Source organism: Periplaneta americana, chromosome 2 (assembly GCF_040183065.1).
Source record: "Periplaneta americana isolate PAMFEO1 chromosome 2, P.americana_PAMFEO1_priV1, whole genome shotgun sequence".
NCBI lineage: Eukaryota > Metazoa > Arthropoda > Insecta > Blattodea > Blattidae > Periplaneta > Periplaneta americana.
Window position 1 is genome coordinate 21,664,479 of NC_091118.1, and position 27,908 is coordinate 21,692,386.

Genomic DNA, 27,908 nt, shown 5'->3' on the forward strand with positions numbered 1-27,908 from the left:
AAATTTCTTACAATATGGTGCATGGAGCATTTTATATCAAACGATATAAAGTTTTATGCTCGACCATGCCGAAATGTAGTAATTATACACCTGGTAGCAGACCTTTAATGCATGTCATTAAAGTACACCTACTCATTAAAGGTCAGGTCTTTCAGCTAATGACGACTCAGGTTACAGCTGTTCAGCCAATGACAGGTCAGCTTTCTACCGTTATAAAACAGCAAGTATCGATTATTCTCGGATATGCAATCGAAAGAGAATTAGCGAAAAGTCACGGAGGCTGGAAATCCAATACTGTCGCAGAAGGTTATGTTCTGATACTATAATAATTAGCATTAATTGTAAATAATATTCAAATAAATTCAATTTGTCATCTCGTTTTTCAATGTCGAATTCAATAATCAAGGTTATACCAAGTTTAACGGGATTACACAAGGTCAGTGACATTATTGTTCCTCGGAATAAATCAATACTTTCGCGTCTGCGCACATCTCACAATTCACGACTTAGAACAAGGTCACTTCAGATCTTGTCAGTTACAAATAAAATGTATACATCTGAATACCTGTAATTTCAAGTTAGAAATATGGTCGAGCATAAAATGTCGTATGAAACTCGCCTATAATGGTAATTAAGAAGCTCGTATGAAAATTATGAAACTCGCTTGCGCTCGTCTCATAAATATCCATACTCGATTCTTAATTACTATCATTATAGGCTCGTTGCATAATGTACTATTATAAAATTATTCATATTTATAGAACTATTGTACTTAGAATGTTGAAACTTGGTATGTCCATTACTAATAACATACTTTAGTATCCATGATCAATTTCAAACAGATGGGATAAATTTTGTGGATTTTGAAATATTCACCTCTGCCTCCCCTTAAGATTGACGCATGCGCAGACCAAAGGATTTTACTGAATTGTTCCCCTATGGGCCTATAGCAATGTCGTCACTAGTTTTTGAATGACTTATGTATAAGAATCGTCTTATAAAGCGTTTTAAAACGTTTAATTTAACAATAAATACACCTTCGTAAATAAAAAAAATTATATGTCAAGTAAATGAAATATAAGACATTACTAATGTATGGAAAATTCTTGTTTAACCTATTACAATGGATCTTGATAAAACGAAGAAATAGAAAAAGAAATGCTTCATACTGATCATAACATTTGAGGCTCTTGTGAACATTTTAACAAGCAGTTTACCGGAGAAACAAACCGTGTATGTGACCGAACATCATACCAAAACATCCTGAGTAAACATTGGTGTTGTTTATGTTAACCACATTGTTCAACTTCAATTAGGCCCTACTGTATTTGACATGGGTTATTCTTTTCAGAATCTAAGTCTCCACGACAACTGCGCCTCCTGCAATGGACGGATACGAGGAATACTACAGACAACGTACTAGTGAGTACCTACTGTAGTCTGTAGCAGTAGCGGCTGGTGGTCAAAATAATGAGTGTGCTACAATCTCTATATATGCCTACTATATACACTTATATGTATTTATCTTAATTTGAGACTCGCCTAGTGACGAAATATGAAGTCCATACGACGTTTCTTACTACTGCAGAACTTGTCAATTACCCTGGCGTTAAACCCCTCCATCTTGGACCTCATACTATTTTCTCTTGACAGTATTGCAAGAGCAGTGAGACGATCCTGGGACATAATGTTCCTTAAAAACCGTTTTTATGCGTTTCAAGCAAGAAAAACATTTTTCTGGCTCAGCAGTGGTCATGGTGTTGTAACCAAAATATTTAACAACTTCGTTACTTCACGGAATGGACCCTGTAAATTGTTGGAGACTATGTATTGCAACAATTAAACAGACATCTATATTTTGGAAGTCGGGTCTTCCGTATAGAACTCCAAGTTGTGTCTTTAATACTCTTTGTTCAGTACAGTATAGCTGTTGACAGCAACTTCAAGTTCGCGTTCACGAAAATTATACGTAAAATTCTCAAAAATGTTGCTGTTTAACAATTTTGTTGCGTCTAGGTAGCTTAAAGACTGAAAACGGTGAGTAGTTTTCTGAATTATACAGTCACATACTTCCTTGGCTTCAATTTTCTAGGATTCCATTTTCCGTCGCTTGCTAGCTGATTCAGGAGGAACCTCACAAGCCTAAGGTAGATGGCAGCAGCAGTCCGATATTTGAATTGCCAAATACATTGTAAATAGTTCCGAGTTCTTCCACAAACAAGCATTCTTTCGTTACGCTTTACTTTTGCAAACTACAAGCTGTGTTGTGCTGAAGCTGACTACAGCACTTTCCCGCGTAAAAATAGCCAATCGCATATGCGCATAACTGTCTACATTCTCTTGTGAAGTTCAGAGTAGCACAACGAACCCCCTGAGGCACCAAAGAGCGAAGAGCGAAGACTAAACACTCGATAATGCGTCATGAATATAACCACGGGAAATTGTTAAATGACAGATCAGATACTATGGTATTGCAAATACATTATTTGAGCAAAAATTATCACCAAAGCTCGGAACTTGGGGACTTGTGTCTTTGAACGTGGCTAAGCGACCGGACTTCAATGTCAACAAACTCCCGCTTCCAGCACGGAGGTACTGTCAGGTCTGCTATAAAAGTGGTTTCTGGCTGAAGCAACATATTGATAGTATTGTGGTAGGTTGAAACACGTAATTTTATAGCATGTATATAATAAAAATAAACATCAGCAATATATCAAATTTACTGTTCTGCTCTGTACATTATATTACAGTGTATGACTACGAACATTCGAAGATTTTCGAACCCATAACTTCTTCGTCAGTGAGTTAAACATGATTTGAAACGAGAAAAACTTATTTCCACGTCACATGAAATGACGGGAGCAAACTTAAAATAAATGTTTTAACTGTCACTGTTTTGTTCGATATTCAGCAGTTGCTAGCTGATCTCTTATCTGAGAAAGATAAGTATATCGTAAATTTTTCTTGAAAATAGTTTTCAATTTGTGTGTCACTACTAAGGCAGATCCCTCTATGTCTTGATCCATGGCTATGGACAAATTTTCCACCAATTTAAGAGACTGCAATGTCTTTCAATGAATGCCGTTTCCAGCCTTTAGTTTGTGTGTCACAACTTACAAAATATAAACTCTCCATTCGTAGAAAATAATGTAGCCATCTCCTCCGAATTTCTCCACGAAATTCTGTACCTAAAATTTAAAAAATGTATTTTCAAACTTCTATAATACCCATTCGAATAGCACGTATTTTCTAATTCCTCTAACAACCCGTTTATTTGTAATTCTCTGATTGTCATTGGCTTCAACATGACACAGTTTCCTCGTGCGTAGATGTGACCACTTTCTTAGTACATACGACTGTCCTTGAGCGCTTACAGCGTGAGCTTTGTATACGTTGTACCTGTTACCTTACTCATGCACACGACATACAAGTCCCCAAGTTCCGAGCTTTGATTATCACTGTGCTGTAGCACTGTAGCACATAGGGACGGGCCGCCCCTGGTCTGTAGTTAAACATGTGCCCATAATACACATGAGGGTATGCCGAAACCTCACGTCCACAAAAAGGAAGGAAATGGAAAAAGGGCGAAAACAAGTTAATAAACACACATAAAGCAAGCAGTACACGAACATAATGAAGCACACGAAGCACACAAACACAAGAAAAATACACAAACTGACAAACTCGAACACAAAATCAAGAAAAAACATAGAAGAACAGGGACAACGAAATAGAACATCTAAATGAGGGGTTGGAAAGCAATGGTGGATCATTAATGTTTAGGTGAGGGGTTTGGACTTTTTCCATTGCTGGTTGTCACAATCAAAAATTAAGACACAACGTTTCGAAGGGTGGTTCTCCCTTCGTCTTCAGGTGGAAGGAAGGAGAGAAAGGAAAAAAACCTACTGGTTTTTAATTAGAATCTCCACCGAAGCCAGGAATCAAAGATCAGTCATACAGAATAGCTGTACGTAACGATCCCAACAGAGGTTTTTTCCTTTCTCTCCTTCCTTCCACCTGAAGACGAAGGGAGAACCACCCTTCGAAACGTTGTGTCTTAATTTTTGATTGTGACAACCAGCAATGGAAAAAGTCCAAACCCCTCACCTAAACATTAACGAAATAGAACATGTTAGAAATTTAATTTTTCAGTCGTTGACTTTACTACTTTATATATTTTGTTAGGTGTTAACCTTTACATAATATATCATATCATATCATAGTATAAAATTCTGGCCTGTTATGATATGGAAAAGTGAATACCTTGTAACAAAATATTGTAATTTGCAAATCCTCACATGCATAGTAAAGCATTAAATAGAGTTAGCTCATCATTTTTATACTTTATCTTACTTTTAGCCTCATATCATTACATCGTTCATATTATCGTCCACATGTAATGATTTGCAAAGAATATACCCATGATAATATAAGTATATTTTAATTGTTGACAGTTGGGGTATCCACAATTCAACATTATAAAACTAATTCATATAATTTTTTAATAGGTTTTACCTTCATATGACAGTAAACATGTATTGTATGTGAATTGTGTAGATAACATTGAGAGTATTGATATTGTAAAATGACAGAGTGTATCTGATGATGTTGACATGGTCAACGAAAACGTTCATACATCATACAATTTATTATGTAAAGGTTAACACCTAACAAAATATATAAAGTAGTAAAGTCAACGACTGAAAAATTAAATTTCTAACATATTCACAGACTTTTCTGAAAATTACGCAAAATGAATTGCGAAATAGAACATGTTCAAAAACGCAACGAACAGGAATAATACAACACAAATGAATAACAAACACAGAATAAAATACAATCAATACCCTCCTCGGATGACACACAGTTCTCAGCGCTTCTTCAACTGTTGGAATGCGTTCTGGAACATAAATAAATAAAAGTCTATATTGACTGCTAGGTACCTACTCGTAATGAACAGTGATTCATTAATTGATTCATAATTTTTTGCCCAAAGGGAAGTCTTTCACTGCAAACCCAACATGATACAATCTTTCCTATTTCCTGCCTTCCCCCGTATATGATCCAAATATTTGTTCTTAGGTAAGAACTTGATACAGTATCTCCATCAATGGAAAAACTGGTTTCAAATTTCGGCAGCAGTACAGGGCCTATGCCTATTTCAATAAAAAGTCCAAGCAACAAACAAACTAGATAAAAATAACATTTAAGTTGAGTTTTTAATCACGTTTCTTGATTTCTTTACAGACCCTGAGGTTCACAATTGGCTTTTCATGAAAGGACCACTACCAGTAATTTGTATAGTGGCGGCGTACCTCGTTTTCGTCCTTAAAGTGGGACCAGATTTCATGGCTAAACGAAAACCTTACAATCTACAAGCCATCCTCGTCGTTTACAATTTATTTCTAGCCTTGTATAGTCTATTTATCGTCACCAAGGTAAGTGACGCTGTATTTCACTGTAAGTAATAATTCCCAAAAAGCAGTTCATAGATACACGGCAAATGTCACGTTAGGTAAGGGAAGTTCAACCTTTGTTCGCACAATTCTGAAAGCGTACAGACACTTCTAACGCGTGAGCGATGTTTAATTCTTTGACTTAAAAGGAAAATCTCGATGATGTCATATCGAAATCTGTCTTAAAATTTCTCTGACAAATTCTGCATCTTATAAAAAGCCTTTACACCAAACATTAGCTATGATTTCAAATCCAGTGGCAGTTGTAACTAATTACACTCAATAATGACAATTAATAATAAATACAATTAATAATAATACTACTAATAATAATTAATACTACTAATAAATAATAATAATAAATAATAATAACAATAGTATAATAATATTAACGAGGAGCATCCTAAATTAAATGAAGCACGATCACTTAAAATAACATTTAAAGTAAATCTAATTTGTATCTCAACCCTAAGTTCGAACTAAAACCCACGAATATGATATGTTCATATCTGCACAAGTACCTTTCAGCATTAATTACACTCATTTCGCTGTCAACTCACTCACTGCACTGGAACTACGACACATTTCACTGATACTATCGTGATTTCACTAACACTTCAAAAACATTTCATTGTTTAAATACTTTGCACTGCCACTATAAACTATAAACCTTCAGTGACACAAACACACTTCACTGACACAACACACTTTTCCACTGATACAACACTTCAAATAACAAAACATCAATAGTGTGCATAACAGAGTGCTGAATTGGAGTTAAATCGCTCGCTTGAACTCTGTCGAATGTCGCACGCTCGAGTGAGATAAGATCGGTCGTGATACGCTCGTAATATATAGAAGCACAGTACAAGATCATCTCACCGACATGTCTTATCTTGTACGGAAGGGGACAGATAAGATGCACATATGTTTTGCTCACACGGTAAAAATAAGGCTTTATTTTCTGCGTTTATGACAAACGTCTAATGGAACGTACCAAAACAGTAACATGAAGTTATAAATAAAATAGTATGAAAAACTTCGATATACAGTTATCATTCCTAATTAATAATTATACAATATTTGATTTATCACATTATAATATGATAGGTCCATACATAGTGTTCCGCCTATATACTGCGGCAATGTAGAAACGTTTTAAAAATATTATTATATAGCAGTAAATTAATAACAATATTAGTACAGAGATAACGTCACAGAAAATATAATAAAACGAATAATCATGCTGCCCAACTGTTACAGACGCAAAGATTGATACACTAATTATTAGTGACTATTAGAGATTATTATTATTATTATTATTATTATTATTATTATTATTAGAAAACTTGATACATTTCTTGCATTATCGTGATTGTGTTCTCCGTTTATAATAATTACATTTACAAACAATAACATATATCAGATACGGCAAAAACAAAATCACTCCTGTGTGGGGGGGGGAAATTTACCTACAACATTTATATTACATTTTAAAGCAAGTTTTGTAGTTGTACTATGGAGAGGTTAGTTAAACACTGCAAAGTTTTGAAATGATAAACATCTATGATGTTACTACACAGTTCATCACTGTAACAAGAACGAAAGTCTAAGGCTCGGCTTATACCGTTCGAGGATTTATCGCTCGCGACAATTTTACCCATCATGCATGTGCGCTACCTATCGGATTATGCTATAAACTACTTGGCGCTCGAGCGAAAACGTCCGATGCAGACCTCTGGTGCATAATATACAGTACTACCGTCTATTAGTAAAGTCCTCATTAATATGCAATTTATTGCTGTTTGGTAATTTTAGATCATCTGTTCTTATAAGAGGACTTTTTTTTTTATAAAATCTGCTAGTGTTATTCTGTTTTCAACGTTCTGTTGTTTCAAAATCGTAACACGCTTGTACTTGACACAAACTTTACGAATTCCTGTCACCGGTATATGCAGATCACTCCTTCGGATTTCTGCTTATGTCTGGGTTTAGAATTCAATGAAGAGAAATATGTTGGGATGGTTACGATAAGATGAAATAATTAACTTTGACTGACACTATGCGCTTGAGTTGGCTGGAAATGAGGAATGGATTTTCCAGAGCCAGGACGGACAGCAGAATTGAAACAAGCCAGAATCCCGACCTGCGTTGACAAGCAGAAATCCTGGAGGACCTTCTCAAAGAGAGAACAAATTGCCCTTCGTGACGCATGGATACATAATAAGTCGCGATATAAATTAATGTTCTGGTCATAAACAATCAAATGGAATATATTATTATAATGTACCGAAGTACGTATGATATTTCCATGTAGATTTTCTGCGTCATCATACGATGAAAGAGTAATGGAACGGAGAAAAATTCTCTCCGGCGCCGGGATTTGAACCCGGGCTTTCAGCTCTACATACTGATGCTTTATCCACTAAGCCACACGGGATACCACCCCGGCGTCTCAGTAGCGCAGAGGGCGGCCACTAGAGGAACCCAAGAGTTGGAACTTAAACTGAGACGATTCTGTCCGCCGCCGGGGTGGGTATCCGGTGTGGCTTAGTGGATAAAGCATCAGCATGTAGAGTTGAAAGCCCGGGTTCAAATCCCGGCGCCGGAGAGAATTTTTCTCCGTTCCATTACTCTTTCATCGTATGATGACGCAGAATATCTGCATGGAAATATCATATGTACTTCGGTACATTAAAATAATATATATGATATGCGTAAATCACTTCGTGATTTAAGACGGCGCTTATTCCGTCGGATCCCGGCCAACTAGTCATTCATAACGAATGCACATCAGCACATGTGTGGTCTTCAGTCCTACGTTCATAGACATCTATGACGTAGTGCAGAGGGCGGCCACTAGAGGGAACCCAAGAGTTGGAACTTAAACAGACGATTCTGTCCGACGCCGGGGTGGGTATCCGGTGTGGCTTAGTGGATAAAGCATCAGCATGTAGAGCTGAAAACCCGGGTTCAAATCCCGGCGCCGGAGAGAATTTTTCTCCGTTCCATTACTCTTTCATCGTATGATGACGCAGAATATCTGCATGGAAATATCATATGTACTTCGGTACATTAAAATAATATATATGATATGCGTAAATCACTTCGTGATTTAAGACGGCGCTTATTCCGTCGGATCCCGGCCAACTAGTCACTCATAACGAGTGCACCTCAGCACATGTGTGGACTTCAGTCCTACGTTCATAGACATCTATGACGTAGTGCAGAGGGCGGCCACTAGAGGGAACCCAAGAGTTGGAACTTAAACTGAGACGATTCTGTCCGCCGCCGGGGTGGGTATCCGGTGTGGCTTAGTGGATAAAGCATCAGCATGTAGAGTTGAAAGCCCGGGTTCAAATCCCGGCGCCGGAGAGAATTTTTCTCCGTTCCATTACTCTTTCATCGTATGATGACGCAGAATATCTACATGGAAATATCATATGTACTTCGGTACATTAAAATAATATATATGATATGCGTAAATCACTTCGTGATTTAAGACGGCGCTTATTCCGTCGGAACCCGGCCAACTAGTCACTCATAACGAGTGCACCTCAGCACATGTGTGGACTTCAGTTATACGTTCATAGACATCTATGACGTAGTGCAGAGGGCGGCCACTAGAGGGAACCCAAGAGTTGGAACTTAAACTGAGACGATTCTGTCCGACGCCGGGGTGGGTATCCGGTGTGGCTTAGTGGATAAAGCATCAGCATGTAGAGTTTAAAACCCGGGTTCAAATTCCGGCGCCGGAGAGAATTTTTCTCCGTTCCATTACTCTTTCATCGTATGATGACGCAGAATATCTGCATGGAAATATCATAACGTATGTACTTCGGTACATTAAAATAATATATATGATATGCGTAAATCACTTCGTGATTTAAGACGGCGCTTATTCCGTCGGATCCCGGCCAACTAGTCACTCATAACGAGTGCACCTCAGCACATGTGTGGACTTCAGTCCTACGTTCATAGACATCTATGACGTAGTGCAGAGGGCGGCCACTAGAGGGAACCCAAGAGTTGGAACTTAAACTGAGACGATTCTGTCCGACGCCGGGGTGGGTATCCGGTGTGGCTTAGTGGATAAAGCATCAGCATGTAGAGTTTAAAACCCGGGTTCAAATCCCGGCGCCGGAGAGAATTTTTCTCCGTTCCATTACTCTTTCAACGTATGATGACGCAGAATATCTGCATGGAAATATCATATGTACTTCGGTACATTAAAATAATATGTATGATATGCGTAAATCACTTCGTGATTTAAGACGGCGCTTATTCCGTCGGATCCCGGCCAACTAGTCACTCATAACGAGTGCACCTCAGCACATGTGTGGACTTCCGTCCTACGTTCATAGACATCTATGATGTAGTGCAGAGGGCAGCCACTAAAGGGAACCCAAGAGTTGGAACTTAAACCGAGACGATTCTGTCCGACGCCGGGGTGGGTATCCGGTGTGGCTTAGTGGATAAAGCATCAGCATGTAGAGTTGAAAGCCCGGTTCAAATCCCGGCGCCGGAGAGAATTTTTCTCCGTTCCATTACTCTTTCATCGTAATCAAACGGAAGGTTACTAACAATAAAAACAGGTTAAAAGAAAATAGATCGCTCAGAAGCACACCGATTCCCTGTCAGTCAAATGTCAGATTATTTACAATACGTCATGAGCGTTTTTTATTATGGGTTAGTCAGTCAGAGTAGAATATGTAATATTAAATAGTTGTTAGGAACGTTAATCTCCATAATAAGCTTATTTGCATGTAATAACAATTAAGAAACATGTTAAAGGAATAATTTAAATAATTTCGAGGGAAAAATTGTTCCGGAGCCGGGTATCGAACCCGGGACCTTTGGTTTAACGTACCAACGCTCTACCACTGAGCTACCCGGGAACTCTAACCGACACCGATCCAATGTTTCCCTCTATATCCACAGACCTCAAAGTGGGCTGACAACAGTCAAGCAACCAACTTCGTGTGCACACTAACTCCGTGTGACTTAAATTGTGGTTTTCTGTTCACGAATAGTGACGTGTATTATGCAAATCAAGATTTCAGGTATAACTCCCTGTAAAGTTGATTTGAATAATTTCGAGGGAAAAATTGTTCCGGAGCCGGGTATCGAACCCGGGACCTTTTGTTTAACGTACCAACGCTCTATTTGGATCGGTGTCGGTTAGAGTTCCCAGGTAGCTCAGTGGTAGAGCGTTGGTACGTTAAACCAAAGGTCCCGGGTTCGATACCCGGCTCCGGAACAATTTTTCCCTCGAAATTATTCAAATCAACTTTATAGGGAGTTATACCTGAAATCTTGATTTGCATGTTAAAGGAATTATCATTGCACCAAATGAGTGGTTTCTGGACCAAAATGATCGCATTTTAATTATTTAAATACAATTTAAATTAAGTTACATATTGAACGATTTATCCTTCTATCAAACACGAATGTTTCCTGGACCAAATGTCCTATTTTAATAATGTAATTACTTTATGTTTATTTCTAACAAGTGCAGCGGAGCGCACGGGTACGGCTAGTTTTAAAATAAAATAATTAAACAAACATAATAAAAAATATATAAAACTTAATAGGATCTTACTAACACGTGCCATCGTGTCATTTTCATTAGACACTGTAAAGCATGCAATCGTATATTTCGAATTATCAGTGTTCTTATTTATCCCTGCCACCCCTCTTACAGCAAAAGAGGGGAAAGAGTACAGACGCGCGAGCACGACTGTACTGTTACTGCAAGTTATCTTGAACCTTACATCCCCTTAGTCTGTCTTTCGAACTGCTCGGTACGGCATGTACTTATCAACGTAACGGCAAGTCAAGGATGCCCGTCCCTCGGGTAACGTGACTCTTTTCAGAAAACGTTGGTTCTTTCACTTTACGGCTCTGTATTGTAGAAGAACTTGGTTCAATACAGACATCATCTCACGACACTCTGGTTTTGACAGGAGAACATAGCTTCGTAGCAGGTTTTAATTAACCTGTAATGAGTAAGTATTTAAATATAATCGTGTGTACATTCCTCCTTTCTCATCCGAGCTGGGGACCGGCAATGACGGAGTTACTACAGCTATTTCTATACATTATCTAGGCCTGCATGACTTACACCTACGGCTGATATGTACATATTCCTATAACAATATTTTACAGGCTTATTACTTGAATTTACATTAATTTACAATTATACACAGTCCATATCCTATCATTGCTGCCATCATCGTCATCGTCTTCATCGCTTGATCCAAAATTAATTATTATTTCGTCAATGGCATCATCCATTCGGAATTATCTTCTTAAACCTAGGTACCACTTTCTGAACAAGATAGAAATTCTTCGATTGTATCCCGAATGACAGTTGATCAAAGTCGTCCACTTCAACTCCACACAAGTCCTAATTCTGGAATGAAATAGTATGTTTTGCAGAAGTATAACAAAGTAACTTACAACAGTAATTCATTATGTCGCTCACAGTACACACACTATTGTACATAACTATTATAGCAAAAATTTCTAAACATTACATACCTATTCCTTCCCGGAGTAGTGTGAGGTTCAATCGGTTGTAAGTCCATATTATTCTCAATTCTCTTCACGGAACTAATACTTTTGCCAGAGTATTTAGCCGCTCTCTCATATTCCTCATCAAGAGGTTCCAGCAAACATTTGTTTAATTTTTCCTCCTTGCAACACTTATATTATATTTGCGATAATTTCTCTTTCTCCGCTGTGGATAACAGCGTTACTTTTTTCCGCGGTGGTGTGATTTCACCATAATTACTACCATGTGGTTGCTGCTCCATGTTAACACTGCTGGTACGCAGTGAAGGAAATAGTTCTATGTTTTTTGACAAGAGATTATGATGCGGAGCATGCGCAAACAACTCAGTTGGCTCCACCCACGTTACGCCCTTCCTTCCCTCTGCTCCTCTATCACCGCTCAGGAAGTTCAAGATAACTTGAAATAACAGTACACAGCGGGCGAAATGCATATCGCGCGCTGATGCTCACGTGACTCCTGTATGGTAAAAAAAAATCGGTACAGCTGTACTGCATGACGCCACGAAGACATCTTTAAGCCGGTACTTTTTATGTGTGTACATAATATATTCAGAACTGTAACACCGAATAACGTCTTCATTTCTTTTTCAGTATTTCGCCGTAGGTGGAATTAGCTATGCTGTCTACGATGGATTATGCAAACCTAATGTTGTCAGTGAAGATATCTTACGTAGTGTAAGTACTCTTCCTACAAAACTGAAAGTGATATTAAAAATTACGTACGTATACATATTTTTAATATACAGCTCGTACCCAAAAAAGTAAATGCTCGCGCTTGGGGTGTTCAAGTTAAGTAATATAAGTAATACTATACGGTAGGCGATAAACCGTATTCACTTGAATCTAATACGTACTTTTTCAGATGAATTTAGTCTCCAAAATCGGGTTGCGCACTAGATTCGCACGCCAATTCGAAAATTCCGCTTATGGTTCTGCGTGTGCTTCGGCCCTGTTCGGGTTAACCCGTTGCTCTTCGTTCCTCGACGTTCCACACTTCGCACGCTTCCGTATTTCTTCAAGAATTGTTGTTAATACCGGTAAAAAAATCCAAAGTGATTTGTACTTGATCAGGAGATGGAAAGCGAAGGGTGTCGTATGAAGCAAACTTCAAACGAAAATTTATACCTTATTAAAAACATAAAATTGTTTAGTCACACGTTAAAAAGTGTTACAATTTTTAAAAAAGATATATACCTTGGACAGAACGGCCGAAAAATGCACATCGCAGAATTCAAAATCACCAGTAGTTCAGGAGACACTGATAAAGATGTAACATCAAGTCGAAACGGGCCGTTCTGTCCAAGGTATATACCTTTTTTTAAATTTTAACACTTTTTAACGTGTGACTAAACAATTTTATATTTTTAACAAACAAAGTGTTAACGTGAACTATAATCAATGATTATACTTTATGCTGAAAACCATGGAAACAGGCAGGATGCAAGATAATTCGGTGTAGCAGAAAGCAACAGCGCCAACACAGAATAGTGATATTTACCTCTGAAGTGACGAGGAACAATTTCACCGCCCACGAAAAGAAAGGAAGGCGTCTTGAGGTAGAGGTTTTGAAATTCGTACAAGAAAGGAGGAAAAATGATCTCCCGACACAATTAGATTTTATTTTATTGGGTTATTTTACGACGCTGTATCAACATCTAGGTTATTTAGCGTCTGAATGAGATGAAGGTGATAAAGCCGGTGAAATGAGTCCGGGGTCCAGCACCGAAAGTTACCTAGCATTTGCTCGGATTGGGTTGGGGGAAAACCCTGGAAAAAACCTCAACTAGATAAATTGCCCCGACCGGGGTTCGAACCCGGGCCACCTGGTTTCGCGGCCAGACGCGCTGACCGTTACTCCACAGGTGTGGACGTGACACAATTAGAAGTACCGGTAAAGCTATTGAGGTGGCTGCAGCCAGTGGTATATCAAGGCAAGTAAGGTAGATAGATGGGTAAAGTAAAATTAAATTTTGCACCAGCTTTCTAACTGCGCATTACATTCGCCACTAAACATTTGCTTTTATTTCGAGCCTTTAAAATTTTAGGTGAGCATTAGATTCCAGTAAATACGGTAATTAAAATTATTGTAAGTAGGAAAAAAAATAAAGAGGTAATGTCTACACGAAAAAAGTTAAATAATGGACAGCTTCGATTAAAAAAAAAAAAAAAAATATATATATATATATATATATATATATATATAATATACAAGGTGTCTCATTTATCTTGTATAACTTTGTACGCAATCACCAAATGAAAAATTGTTTCATACAAAAAAGCGTACAATTGAAAAGGGAAAATAAGACAGAAGTGGAGCGTGCTCGTATGGGCACACAGCTGACTAGTTGAGGTATCTGCAGTACTGTATGGTGACGTGCACTAGGGCTGTATAGTTGTGTAGGGCATTAGCGGCGAAGCGGTGGAATGTCATGCTTATTTCTTATCAGTAGTAACACTGTGTGATTGTAAGTAAACTGTATGTAACTAATAAAATAAGCAGTAACTAGAGAAACAACATAAATTAACAGTAATTAAACATGTTTATTCTACTCGTGTTAAATTATAATACTATTTACTATGTTTCATTAGTAGTAGTAGTAGTAGTAGTAGTAGTAGTAGTAGTAGTAGTACTTATTACTAAGAGATGAAACAATTCCTTCCATGAACACGAGGGTACCTACGCTTCAACCATACAGGTGCCTCTGAACTCTGCACAGCGGTCAGATGTAAACAAGAGCAGGTTTCAGACATATGAAGTACTTCGGTGGAACATAAGTGTTGGGAATATTTGTAGTGAAATATAACCAATGGAAAGTTGCTACTCTTGGTAGTCCTCTATGGAATGTACAATTCAAATAAAGCCTACATATATTACAATGACGTAATATATAAAGTGATGACTAGGCTTCGAGACTTGGGACCCGATACAATAAGTTTACTGTGCATGTACTATAGGTTGACGACTCGCTGCAGGTAGTGAAAGGTAGAGATGTGTTGAGGTAACAACGCTGCTATTTAGAGTAGAGTACGGTAGTATGGGGAAACAAACACATATGTACATTCTGGAAGTAAATATACGTTACACAATGACAATGTCAAAAGAATGTGAAAAGCATTTATTCTCCTGTCTTTTATAAGCATTTGTGTTTAATTATACACCGTGTTAATGGTGGAAATAAGCATGTAGCAATTTTTTTTTTCATTTATCCTATTGGTCGTCCTTAGAAAGTGCAGTTACAGTACCGAATTGCAATGTACTACAAGATACAGTTTCAGTGTCTCAAGCGTAAATCTTTTCCGGTTGTCTACCAAACACAGTTTGTACTGTGAAAAGCTGCGCTCTACGTCGCATGACGTGATAGGAGCAAAACGAAAAAATCTAACATCATTGCTGTCTCTATGATACAGTCCTTTATTCTGGGTGACTCTATGTCCATTAATTTGCTGTTTATATTACACAATGTTCTATATCCGTTATTTTTACATAAAATTGATTTCCACTCTGTTTTACACGTTCAGTAACCGGTGTATTTGGTGTCTCATTAATTCTCTGTGTCATTTCCTCAATTAATTTGAGGGCTTCCGGCATCTCTTGCGCTGACTTTTCTAGCCGTGTAATAATTTCAGACACAGTTTGAAAATAAGTTTGTATGAAAACAAAATTACTCGTCACAACCTTCAAATCCAGAACATTTTTCATTACGTAGGCTATTTGTTGGCATTCATTCTACAGTGCCCCCACCCACTGTACGCTTTACCACTATACTCAGTACGCCGTTATGCTGATTTCCCACTGAACTACTCTATGGGGTCCGAAGTCTCCAAGCCTGGTGATGACAATAACACTGAACTTACTTACTTACTTACAAATGGCTTTTGAGGAACCCGAAGGTTCATTGCCGCCCTCACATAAGCCCGCCAGCGGTCCCTATCCTGTGCAAGATTAATCCAGTCTCTATCATCATACCCCAATTCCCTCAAATTCATTTAATATTATCCTCCCATCTACGTCTCGGCCTCCTTAAAGGTCTTTTTCCCTCCGGTCTCCCAACTAACACTCTATATGCATTTCTGGATTCGCCCATACGTGCTACATGCCCTGCCCATCTCAAACGTCTGGATTTAATGTTCCTAATTATGTCAGGTGAAGAATACAATGCGTGCAGTTCTGTGTTGTGTAACTTTCTCCATTCTCCTGTAACTTCATCCCGCTTAGCCCCAAATATTTTCCTAAGCACCTTATTCTCAAACACCCTGAACCTATGTTCCTCTATCAGAGTGAGAGTCCAAGTTTCACAACCATACAGAAGAACCGGTAATATAACTGTTTATAAATTCTAACTTTCAGATTTTTGGACAGCAGACTGGATGATAAGAGCTTCTCAACCGAATAATAACACGCATTTCCCATATTTATTCTGCGTTTAATTTCCTCCCGAGTGTCATTTATATTTGTGACTATTGCTCCAAGATATTTGAATTTTTCCACCTCTTCGAAGAATAAATCTCCAATTTTTATATTTCCATTTTGTACAATATTCTGGTCACGAGACATAATCATATACTTTGTCTTTTCGGGATTTACTTCCAAACCGATCGCTTTACTTGCTTCAAGTAAAATTTCCGTGTTTTCCCTAATCGTTTGTGTATTTTCTCCTAACATATTCACATCATCCGCATAGACAAGAAGCTGATGTAACCCGTTCAATTTCAAACCCTGCCTGTTATCCTGAACTTTCCTAATGGCATATTCTAAAGCAAAGTTAAAAAGTAAAGGTGATAGTGCGTCTCCCTGCTTTAGCCCGCAGTGAATTGGAAAAGCATCAGATAGAAACTGACCTATACGGACTCTGCTGTATGTTTCACTGAGACACATTTTAATTAATCGAACTAGTTTCTTGGGAATACCAAATTCAATAAGAATATCATATAATACTTCCCTCTTAACCGAGTCATATGCCTTTTTGAAATCTATGAATAACTGATGTACTGTACTGTTATACTCCCATTTTTTTCTCCAATATCTGTCGAATACAAAAAAATCTGATCAATAGTCGATCTATTACGCCGAAAACCGCACTGATGATCCCCAATAATTTCATCTACGTACGGAGTTAATCTTCTCAAAAGAATAGTGGACAAAATTTTGTACGACGTCAACAAAAGTGATATTCCTCGAAAGTTACCACAGTTGGTTTTGTCCCCCTTTTTAAAAATAGGTACAATTATGGACTCCTTCCATTGTTCTGGTACAATTTCCTTTTCCCAGATAGCAAGTACAAGTTTATAAATTTCGCTATATAATGCACTTCCACCCTCTTGTATTAATTCTGCTGGAATTTGATCGATACCTGGAGACTTGTACTTTTTCAGATTTTCTATCACAATTTCGACTTCTGAAAGCGTGGGTTCGGGTATAAATGGCTCAGCAGTTTGTATTTCAATTTCGTCCCGATCATTTCTATTTGGCCTATGTACATTTAGTAGTTGCGCAAAATAGTTTTTCCATCTGTTTAGGATTGATGGAGAGTCTGCAAGCAAGTCAACATTCTCATCCTTGATCACGTTTACCCTTGGCTGATATCCGTTCTTAAATTCCTTTATACCCTTATATAAATCTCGAATGTTTTTATTCTTACTATTTGTTTCTACCTCATTCAGTTTTTCCTTCAAGTAACCTCTCTTTTTATTCCTAAGTGTACGACTTGCTTCCCGTCTTTCATTGAAATGATTATCTCTCTTCTCCTCAACTGGATCCTGTAAGAATTTCAATTTTGCCTGTTTCCTTCTTTCTACTACCATGCAACAATCTTCATCAAACCACGGTTTCTTTTTCTTAGTTTCATAATAACCTATGCTCTGCTCAGCTGCAATTTTGATACTATCTCTGATATTTTCCCACACGCTATTAACATCTAATTCTTTCTCAACTTCGTCGGAACTTTCTAAAGTGGCAAACCTATTCGAAATTTCGACCTGATAATTTTGCTTAGCTTCCTCGTCCTTTAATTTCAAAATATTGAATTTAGTAATATTAACTTGTTGCTCTACTCGCTTGGCTACTGATAATCTTTCTCTTAATTCTCCAATCACCAAATAATGGTCAGAATTACAGTCTGCACCCCTGAAAGTTCGAATATCTACTATACTAGTATGTCTCCGTTTATCTATCAAGATGTGATCTATTTGGTTGTGTGTCAATCCATCTGGAGAAGTCCAAGTATATTTATGTATATCCTTATGGGGGAATGTTGTACTTTTGACAATTAAATTTTTCGATGTGGCAAAGTTGACTAATCTAACTCCATTGTCACTACTAATTGCGTGTAGGATAATACTGCACTACAGGTTAGAAATCGACTAGCTCTCTTACTACGGCACTGGACACGTAGCACCACAGTTCAGCACTGTTGCTGTAACCAGACGGTACAGAAAACAATTCTAACCTCCTTCCCTCTGACGTCATGTACAATATACCCTGGCATCGTGTTTACGAAGGAATTGTTTCATCTCTACTTATTACACGATAACCCTTGCAATCCTGTTTTGTGTATTACATTTATAGATAGCAGACATTACTTGGTGGTACTTCATGGGGAAAGTTTTTGAACTCGCCGATACGGTAAGTTTTGCTATTTTTCAACTCAAAATATAATTATGATGCGTAACGATGCAAGTTTTAATTTATGAAAAATTAAAGTTTTAAGTCTAAGTTTAGGCTCATCTTCTAAGTGTATGAATATCATAAATAAAATTAAAACCATCCCATTATTCTTACTAAAATCATAAACATCATCTTTATTTACGTAATCGAATATGTTGCTAGTTGTTACCAGAACATTTAGGCGAAATTGCGAAGTAGCCCATTGTGAGCTTTGAAGTACTCACTTTTGCGAGCCACCGGCGTGGCTCAGTCGGTGAAGGCGCTTGCCTGCCGGTCTGAAGTTGCGTTCGGGCGCGGGTTCGATCCCCGCTTGGGCTGATTATCTGGTTGGGTTTTTTCCGAGGTTTTCCCCAACCGTAATGTGAATGCAAGACAATCTATGGCGAATCCTCGGCTTCATCTCGCCAAATATCATCTCGCTATCAACAATCTCATCGACGCTAAATAACCTAGTAGTTGATACAGCGTCGTTAAATAACCAACTAAAATAAAAAATAAAATAAAACTCACTTTTGCGTGTACAGAAACTAGCGTCCTGCATTATAGATGTGTAACTATACAGATGATGAATGATACACACCAAAACTGTCTTAGGAACAGATGAAAATTTATAAAAAAAAATTCTTTGTATACCCAAATAAATTAAAAACAATGCGTATTAGTGTCGTGAATTTCAAGCGCTGTGTTCAGACAAAATTTGTCGAGCCTGACAAAAACCGAAGTCTGCTTTGAAGAAGCTGATCTATCCAGCACGCTCGAACTTGTCCCTTCAAGCTTGCTGGCCTCTCCTATCCTCCCCTCCCAAACTTCATGCTTTTAGCTGCGTAAGGATTTTAGAACAAATCTTGTGAGTTATATTTAGATGTAAGGACAGGTAAATTTTATTATAAAATCATAATTAAACATCGATATTTTGTGTTAAAAATATGTGACAGTTTTTACTATACCAATTACCGACAGAATATAGTTATAATTACATTCTTCACATAATATTAAAATAAATCATAGTTGGTCGGTAACAATAGGTGTGTGACTATACGGATGATTAAAGTATTATAACATTAATATACGTGGTGTGTCTAAAACGTTCGGTGAATGGTGTCATATCTGAACGGCAACTTGGCGCATGTGCTTGCGCATGCGCATGGTTTTTCAGAGACTTGGGGAGAATCGATACACAGCATGCAATGCATGTGACTGGCAGTGTAAACAGACTGCGACCAGTTGAACATAGTCAGTGTGAGAGGAAGTGTCACAGCGCAATGGAGCAACGTGTAAACGTCAAGTTCTGCTACAAATTGGGGAAGACTGCAACGGAGACACATGGAATGTTGGTGCAGGTGTACGGGAGGGAAGCCGTGAGCAGAAAATGTGTTTACGAATGGTTTAAACGCTTCCGTGAAGGGAAGGAAACAATTGAGGATGAGCCACGTTCAGGTCGGCCATCGACAAGCAGAACCCCAGAAATGATCGAGAAAGTGCGACAAATGCTGGCACAAGATCGGCGACTGACTCTAAGATTGATTGCGGAGGAATTGGACATTAACAAGGACACGGTGCACACCATCATCCGCGATGATTTGAGTAAGCGGAAGATCTGCTCCCGATTTGTGCCGCACAAGCTCACAGACGAGCAGAAAGCAAAACGGATTGAAACTTCTGGTGGTTTCATTTCCATGTGCGACCAGGATCCATTGCTTCTGAAAACCATCGTCACGGGAGATGAGACCTGGTGCTACCAGTTCGATCCGGAATCAAAACGGCAATCAATGTCATGGTGTTCACCGACTACACCGCGACCAAAAAAAAAAAAACCGTCTGCAAAAATCCAATGTGTAAACACTGTTGATCGCCTTCTTTGACAACAACGGCATCATCCACAAGGAATTTGTTCCTGCAGGTCAAACCTTTAATGCTGCATTTTACCAGTCCGTTTTGAACCGATTGCTACAGCGTATCCGGCGGGTTCGGCCAGAGTTGCAAAGGACTGGAAAATGGATGCTGCTCCATGACAATGCCCCTGCACACTGTGCGATCCGTGTGCGCCTATTCCTGGCTCAGAAGATGGTAACTGTTCTTGAACATCCTGCGTACTCCCCTGATCTGGACGCCTTCAAGCGGGGAAACTGGAAGAAGTCCGCAGGAGCCAGATCAGGGGAGTACGGAGGTTGTTCAAGAACAGTTACCAGTTACGGACTTCTTCCAGTTTCCCCGCTTGAAGGCGTCCAGATCAGGGGAGTACGCAGGATGTTCAAGAACAGTTACCATCTTCTGAGCCAGGAATTGGCGCAGACGGATCGCACAGTGTGCAGGGACATTGTCATGGAGCAGCATCCATTTTCCAGTCCTTTGCAACTCTGGCCGAACCCGCCGGATACGCTGTAGCAATCGGTTCAAAACGGACTGGTAAAATGCAGCATTAATTGTGTGACCTGCAGGAACAAATTCCTTGTGGATGATGGCGTAGTTGTCAAAGAAGGCGATCAACAGTGTTTTCACCTTGGATTTTTGCAGACGGTTTTTTTTTTTTTTTTTTTTTTTTTGGTCGCGGGGAAGTCGGTGAACACCATGATATCGATTGCCGTTTTGATTCCGGATCGAACAGGTAGCACCACGTCTCATCTCCCGTGACGATAGTTTTCAGAAGCAATGGATCCTGGTCACACATGAAAATGAAACCACCAGAAGTTTTAATCCGTTTTGCTTTCTGCTCGTCTGTGAGCTTGTGCGGCACAAATCGGGAGCAGATCTTCCGCTTACTCAAATCATCGCGGATGATGGTGTGCACCGTGTCCTTGTTAATGTCCAATTCCTCCGCAATCAATCTTAGAGTCAGTCGCCGATCTTGTGCCAGCATTTGTCGCACTTCCTCGATCATTTCTGGGGTTCTGCTTGTCGATGGCCGACCTGAACGTGGCTCATCCTCAATTGTTTCCTTCCCTTCACGGAAGCATTAAAACCACTCGTAAACACATTTTCTGCTCACGGCTTCCCTCCCGTACACCTGCACCAACATTCCATGTGTCTCCGTTGCAGTCTTCCCCAATTTGTAGCAGAACTTGATGTTTACACGTTGCTCCATTGCGCTGTGACACTTCCTCTCACACTGACTATGTTCAACTGGTCGCAGTCTGTTTACACTGCCAGCCACATGCATTGCATGCTGTGTATCGATTCTCCCCAAGTCTCTGAAAAACCATGCGCATGCGCAAGCACATGCGCCAAGTTGCCGTTCAGACATGACACCATTCACCGAACTTTTTAGACACACCACATATATCATAAAATAAATTGTATAAGACCATAAAAATGAATGATTTCATTTTCATAGCATACATCATTATAACTTATAATATCCAACCTTTTAACAAATAATATATATGATATCATTTTCGTGCTAAATCCTAATTCGTTGTAGCTTGCAACATCCAACATGAGAATAAAATAAATAAGATTATTTCATTTTCACATAACACATAATAAACATAGCCTACAGCAAATAGCAAATAATAAAAAAGATATCATTTTCTTACTATACATAATTCCAGTTTAACATATTTACTCTGTGGATATCCATAATATCCAACCTGTTGAATATATTTTCATTTTCATAACACTACACCCATTTAAGTATCTGTTAATGAAGATAGTATCTATTGTGTTTTATTGGTATTGAGTTTAAGTCTGTTTGCATTAAAATCAATGGCAACATCCTTAAAACAATTCAGCATAGTGAAATATGAGAGTCATTTCATTAGTAATGGGAATTATATTATGTCGGCCAGTAAAGCTGAAGGAATAGAAATTCATTATATACGATAGAAAGTGCTTCGCAGTGCTGAGTCCGGATACAGGAGGCAATGAGCAAGGGAAATTGAAAGATGCGTAAATAGAAATCATTGTTTTATTATGTATAAAAGGAAACAAAGTACATCTCTCACAGCTAACATCTTTAAAATAATCCCCCAAGACTTCCACACATCTCTGCCAACGATGATGCAGGCGTTGAATACCATCGGCTGTGTGCGATTCCTCTATGTGTACCACCTCTAGTCGAAACGCTGTTAAGATGCCCTCCCTGTCGCTTCCCACGCAGCGGCTTCTTCAATTGCGGAATGAGATCAAAGTCGCATTGACTGAGATCAGGTGAGTAGGGAGGGTGTTCCAAGATCTCCCACTCCCACCGCTGCAAAGGGTTTCTGACAGGAGCTGCAGTGTGGGCTGTTGCGTTGTCATGGAGATTATGGCATTGCTGAGCAGTGCTTCACTTATCCTCTGAATTGTACGACGCAGATGGAGCATCAGGAATGATCTGTGGTATTGGCCCTCACGAACAGGATGACACTCCACAACACCTTGGCTGTCATACGCCAAAATGATCATGACCTTTGTGGACGATATATTCTGTCGAAAAACTTGTGTCTTCGTAGTGAACCAGGATGACGCCATTCATTTGACTGACGCTTTAGTTCAGGTTCATAAGCTCGTGCCCAGGTTTCATCAATTGCAATAATTCGATTCAAAATGTTGTTTCCTTCATGTTGGAACCGCTCCAGATGTCTCGTATCGATGATGTGGCACCCACTTTGCACAAACCTTGCGCATCTACACGTCTTCTCGTAAAATGTGGAACATTATCGATGCAGAAATAATAATAATGGTAATGATAATAATAGTAGTAGTAGTAGTAGTAGTAGTAGTAGTAGTAGTAGTAGTAGTAGTAGTAGTAGTAGTAGTAGTAGTAGTAGTAGTAGTAATTTATTTATTTAACTTAACTTATTTTATTTTATTAAGTTAATGTATTTAATTGATTGATTTATTTAATTTAATTCATTAATTTAATTTAATTATTTATTTTTTATTCATTTTAATTTATTTTAATTTAATTTAATTTATTTTAATTTAATTTAATTTATTTTAATTTAATTTAATTTATTTTAATTTAATTTAATTTAATTTAATTTATTTTAATTTAATTTAATTTAATTTATTTTAATTTAATTTAATTTATTTTAATTTAATTTAATTTAATTTCTTTTAATTTAATTTAATTTAATTTAATTTCTTTTAATTTAATTTAATTTAATTTCTTTTAATTTAATTTAATTTAATTTAATTTAATTTAATTTAATTTAATTTCTTTTAATTTAATTTAATTTAATTTCTTTTAATTTAATTTAATTTAATTTCTTTTAATTTAATTTAATTTCTTTTAATTTAATTTAATTTCTTTTAATTTAATTTAATTTAATTTAATTTAATTTTATTTTAAAATTAAATTTATTAAATTTATTAAATTTAATTTATTTATTTATTTATTTATTTATTTATTTATTTATTTATTTATTTATTTATTTATTTATTTATTTATTTATTTATTTATTTATTTATTTATTTATTTATTTATTTATTTATTTATTTATTTATTTATTTATTTATTTATTTATTTATTTATTTATTTATTTATTTATTTATTTATTTATTTATTTATTTATTTATTTATTTATTTATTTATTTATTTATTTATTTATTTATTTATTTATTTATTTATTTATTTATTTATTTATTTATTTATTTATTTATTTATTTATTTATTTATTTATTTATTTATTTATTTATTTATTTATTTATTTATTTATTTATTTATTTATTTATTTATTTATTTATTTATTTATTTATTTATTTATTTATTTATTTATTTATTTATTTATTTATTTATTTATTTATTTATTTATTTATTTATTTATTTATTTATTTATTTATTTATTTATTTATTTATTTATTTATTTATTTATTTATTTATTTATTTATTTATTTATTTATTTATTTATTTATTTATTTATTTATTTATTTATTTATTTATTTATTTATTTATTTATTTATTTATTTATTTATTTATTTATTTATTTATTTATTTATTTATTTATTTATTTATTTATTTATTTATTTATTTATTTATTTATTTATTTATTTATTTATTTATTTATTTATTTATTTATTTATTTATTTATTTATTTATTTATTTATTTATTTATTTATTTATTTATTTATTTATTTATTTATTTATTTATTTATTTATTTATTTATTTATTTATTTATTTATTTATTTATTTATTTATTTATTTATTTATTTATTTATTTATTTATTTATTTATTTATTTATTTATTTATTTATTTATTTATTTATTTATTTATTTATTTATTTATTTATTTATTTATTTATTTATTTATTTATTTATTTATTTATTTATTTATTTATTTATTTATTTATTTATTTATTTATTTATTTATTTATTTATTTATTTATTTATTTATTTATTTATTTATTTATTTATTTATTTATTTATTTATTTATTTATTTATTTATTTATTTATTTATTTATTTATTTATTTATTTATTTATTTATTTATTTATTTATTTATTTATTTATTTATTTATTTATTTATTTATTTATTTATTTATTTATTTATTTATTTATTTATTTATTTATTTATTTATTTATTTATTTATTTATTTATTTATTTATTTATTTATTTATTTATTTATTTATTTATTTATTTATTTATTTATTTATTTATTTATTTATTTATTTATTTATTTATTTATTTATTTATTTATTTATTTATTTATTTATTTATTTATTTATTTATTTATTTATTTATTTATTTATTTATTTATTTATTTATTTATTTATTTATTTATTTATTTATTTATTTATTTATTTATTTATTTATTTATTTATTTATTTATTTATTTATTTATTTATTTATTTATTTATTTATTTATTTATTTATTTATTTATTTATTTATTTATTTATTTATTTATTTATTTATTTATTTATTTATTTATTTATTTATTTATTTATTTATTTATTTATTTATTTATTTATTTATTTATTTATTTATTTATTTATTTATTTATTTATTTATTTATTTATTTATTTATTTATTTATTTATTTATTTATTTATTTATTTATTTATTTATTTATTTATTTATTTATTTATTTATTTATTTATTTATTTATTTATTTATTTATTTATTTATTTATTTATTTATTTATTTATTTATTTATTTATTTATTTATTTATTTATTTATTTATTTATTTATTTATTTATTTATTTATTTATTTATTTATTTATTTATTTATTTATTTATTTATTTATTTATTTATTTATTTATTTATTTATTTATTTATTTATTTATTTATTTATTTATTTATTTATTTATTTATTTATTTATTTATTTATTTATTTATTTATTTATTTATTTATTTATTTATTTATTTATTTATTTATTTATTTATTTATTTATTTATTTATTTATTTATTTATTTATTTATTTATTTATTTATTTATTTATTTATTTATTTATTTATTTATTTATTTATTTATTTATTTATTTATTTATTTATTTATTTATTTATTTATTTATTTATTTATTTATTTATTTATTTATTTATTTATTTATTTATTTATTTATTTATTTATTTATTTATTTATTTATTTATTTATTTATTTATTTATTTATTTATTTATTTATTTATTTATTTATTTATTTATTTATTTATTTATTTATTTATTTATTTATTTATTTATTTATTTATTTATTTATTTATTTATTTATTTATTTATTTATTTATTTATTTATTTATTTATTTATTTATTTATTTATTTATTTATTTATTTATTTATTTATTTATTTATTTATTTATTTATTTATTTATTTATTTATTTATTTATTTATTTATTTATTTATTTATTTATTTATTTATTTATTTATTTATTTATTTATTTATTTATTTATTTATTTATTTATTTATTTATTTATTTATTTATTTATTTATTTATTTATTTATTTATTTATTTATTTATTTATTTATTTATTTATTTATTTATTTATTTATTTATTTATTTATTTATTTATTTATTTATTTATTTATTTATTTATTTATTTATTTATTTATTTATTTATTTATTTATTTATTTATTTATTTATTTATTTATTTATTTATTTATTTATTTATTTATTTATTTATTTATTTATTTATTTATTTATTTATTTATTTATTTATTTATTTATTTATTTATTTATTTATTTATTTATTTATTTATTTATTTATTTATTTATTTATTTATTTATTTATTTATTTATTTATTTATTTATTTATTTATTTATTTATTTATTTATTTATTTATTTATTTATTTATTTATTTATTTATTTATTTATTTATTTATTTATTTATTTATTTATTTATTTATTTATTTATTTATTTATTTATTTATTTATTTATTTATTTATTTATTTATTTATTTATTTATTTATTTATTTATTTATTTATTTATTTATTTATTTATTTATTTATTTATTTATTTATTTATTTATTTATTTATTTATTTATTTATTTATTTATTTATTTATTTATTTATTTATTTATTTATTTATTTATTTATTTATTTATTTATTTATTTATTTATTTATTTATTTATTTATTTATTTATTTATTTATTTATTTATTTATTTATTTATTTATTTATTTATTTATTTATTTATTTATTTATTTATTTATTTATTTATTTATTTATTTATTTATTTATTTATTTATTTATTTATTTATTTATTTATTTATTTATTTATTTATTTATTTATTTATTTATTTATTTATTTATTTATTTATTTATTTATTTATTTATTTATTTATTTATTTATTTATTTATTTATTTATTTATTTATTTATTTATTTATTTATTTATTTATTTATTTATTTATTTATTTATTTATTTATTTATTTATTTATTTATTTATTTATTTATTTATTTATTTATTTATTTATTTATTTATTTATTTATTTATTTATTTATTTATTTATTTATTTATTTATTTATTTATTTATTTATTTATTTATTTATTTATTTATTTATTTATTTATTTATTTATTTATTTATTTATTTATTTATTTATTTATACTGGAAAAGTTAAGACAATACACTTTACCAGGTCACAAAGTATACAAGCAGTGAAAATTTAACAAAAAGTTAAAGAACAGAATACTAACATATTACAAAAAAAAAAACAATAGCATAACAAAATCGACACTGAACAACATGAAAATAATACCACAGGCCTAATAGAAAGAAAGAAAGAAAGAAAGAAAGAAAGAAAGAAAGAAAGAAAGAAGGAAAGAAAGAAAGAAAGAAAGAAAGAAAGAAA

At 32.9% G+C, this 27,908-nt stretch overlaps 1 protein-coding gene and 1 non-coding gene across 2 annotated transcripts in view; both read left to right on the plus strand.

Moving 5' to 3' along the window:
- LOC138716078 (very long chain fatty acid elongase 4-like) overlaps positions 1 to 27,908 on the plus strand; it is a 53,414-nt gene that overhangs the window by 11,138 nt on the left and 14,368 nt on the right. Inside the window, exons 2-5 of the mRNA XM_069848954.1 lie at positions 1,352 to 1,422; positions 5,248 to 5,438; positions 12,624 to 12,707; positions 18,598 to 18,654. Of these exons, the coding sequence (XP_069705055.1) occupies positions 1,386 to 1,422; positions 5,248 to 5,438; positions 12,624 to 12,707; positions 18,598 to 18,654 (369 nt within the window). The 5' untranslated portion in view covers positions 1,352 to 1,385. The remainder of the gene's footprint in view (positions 1 to 1,351; positions 1,423 to 5,247; positions 5,439 to 12,623; positions 12,708 to 18,597; positions 18,655 to 27,908) is intronic.
- On the plus strand, positions 8,377 to 8,448 carry TRNAY-GUA (transfer RNA tyrosine (anticodon GUA)). Its single transcript has one exon. It is a non-coding gene; the product is annotated as a tRNA-Tyr (tRNA).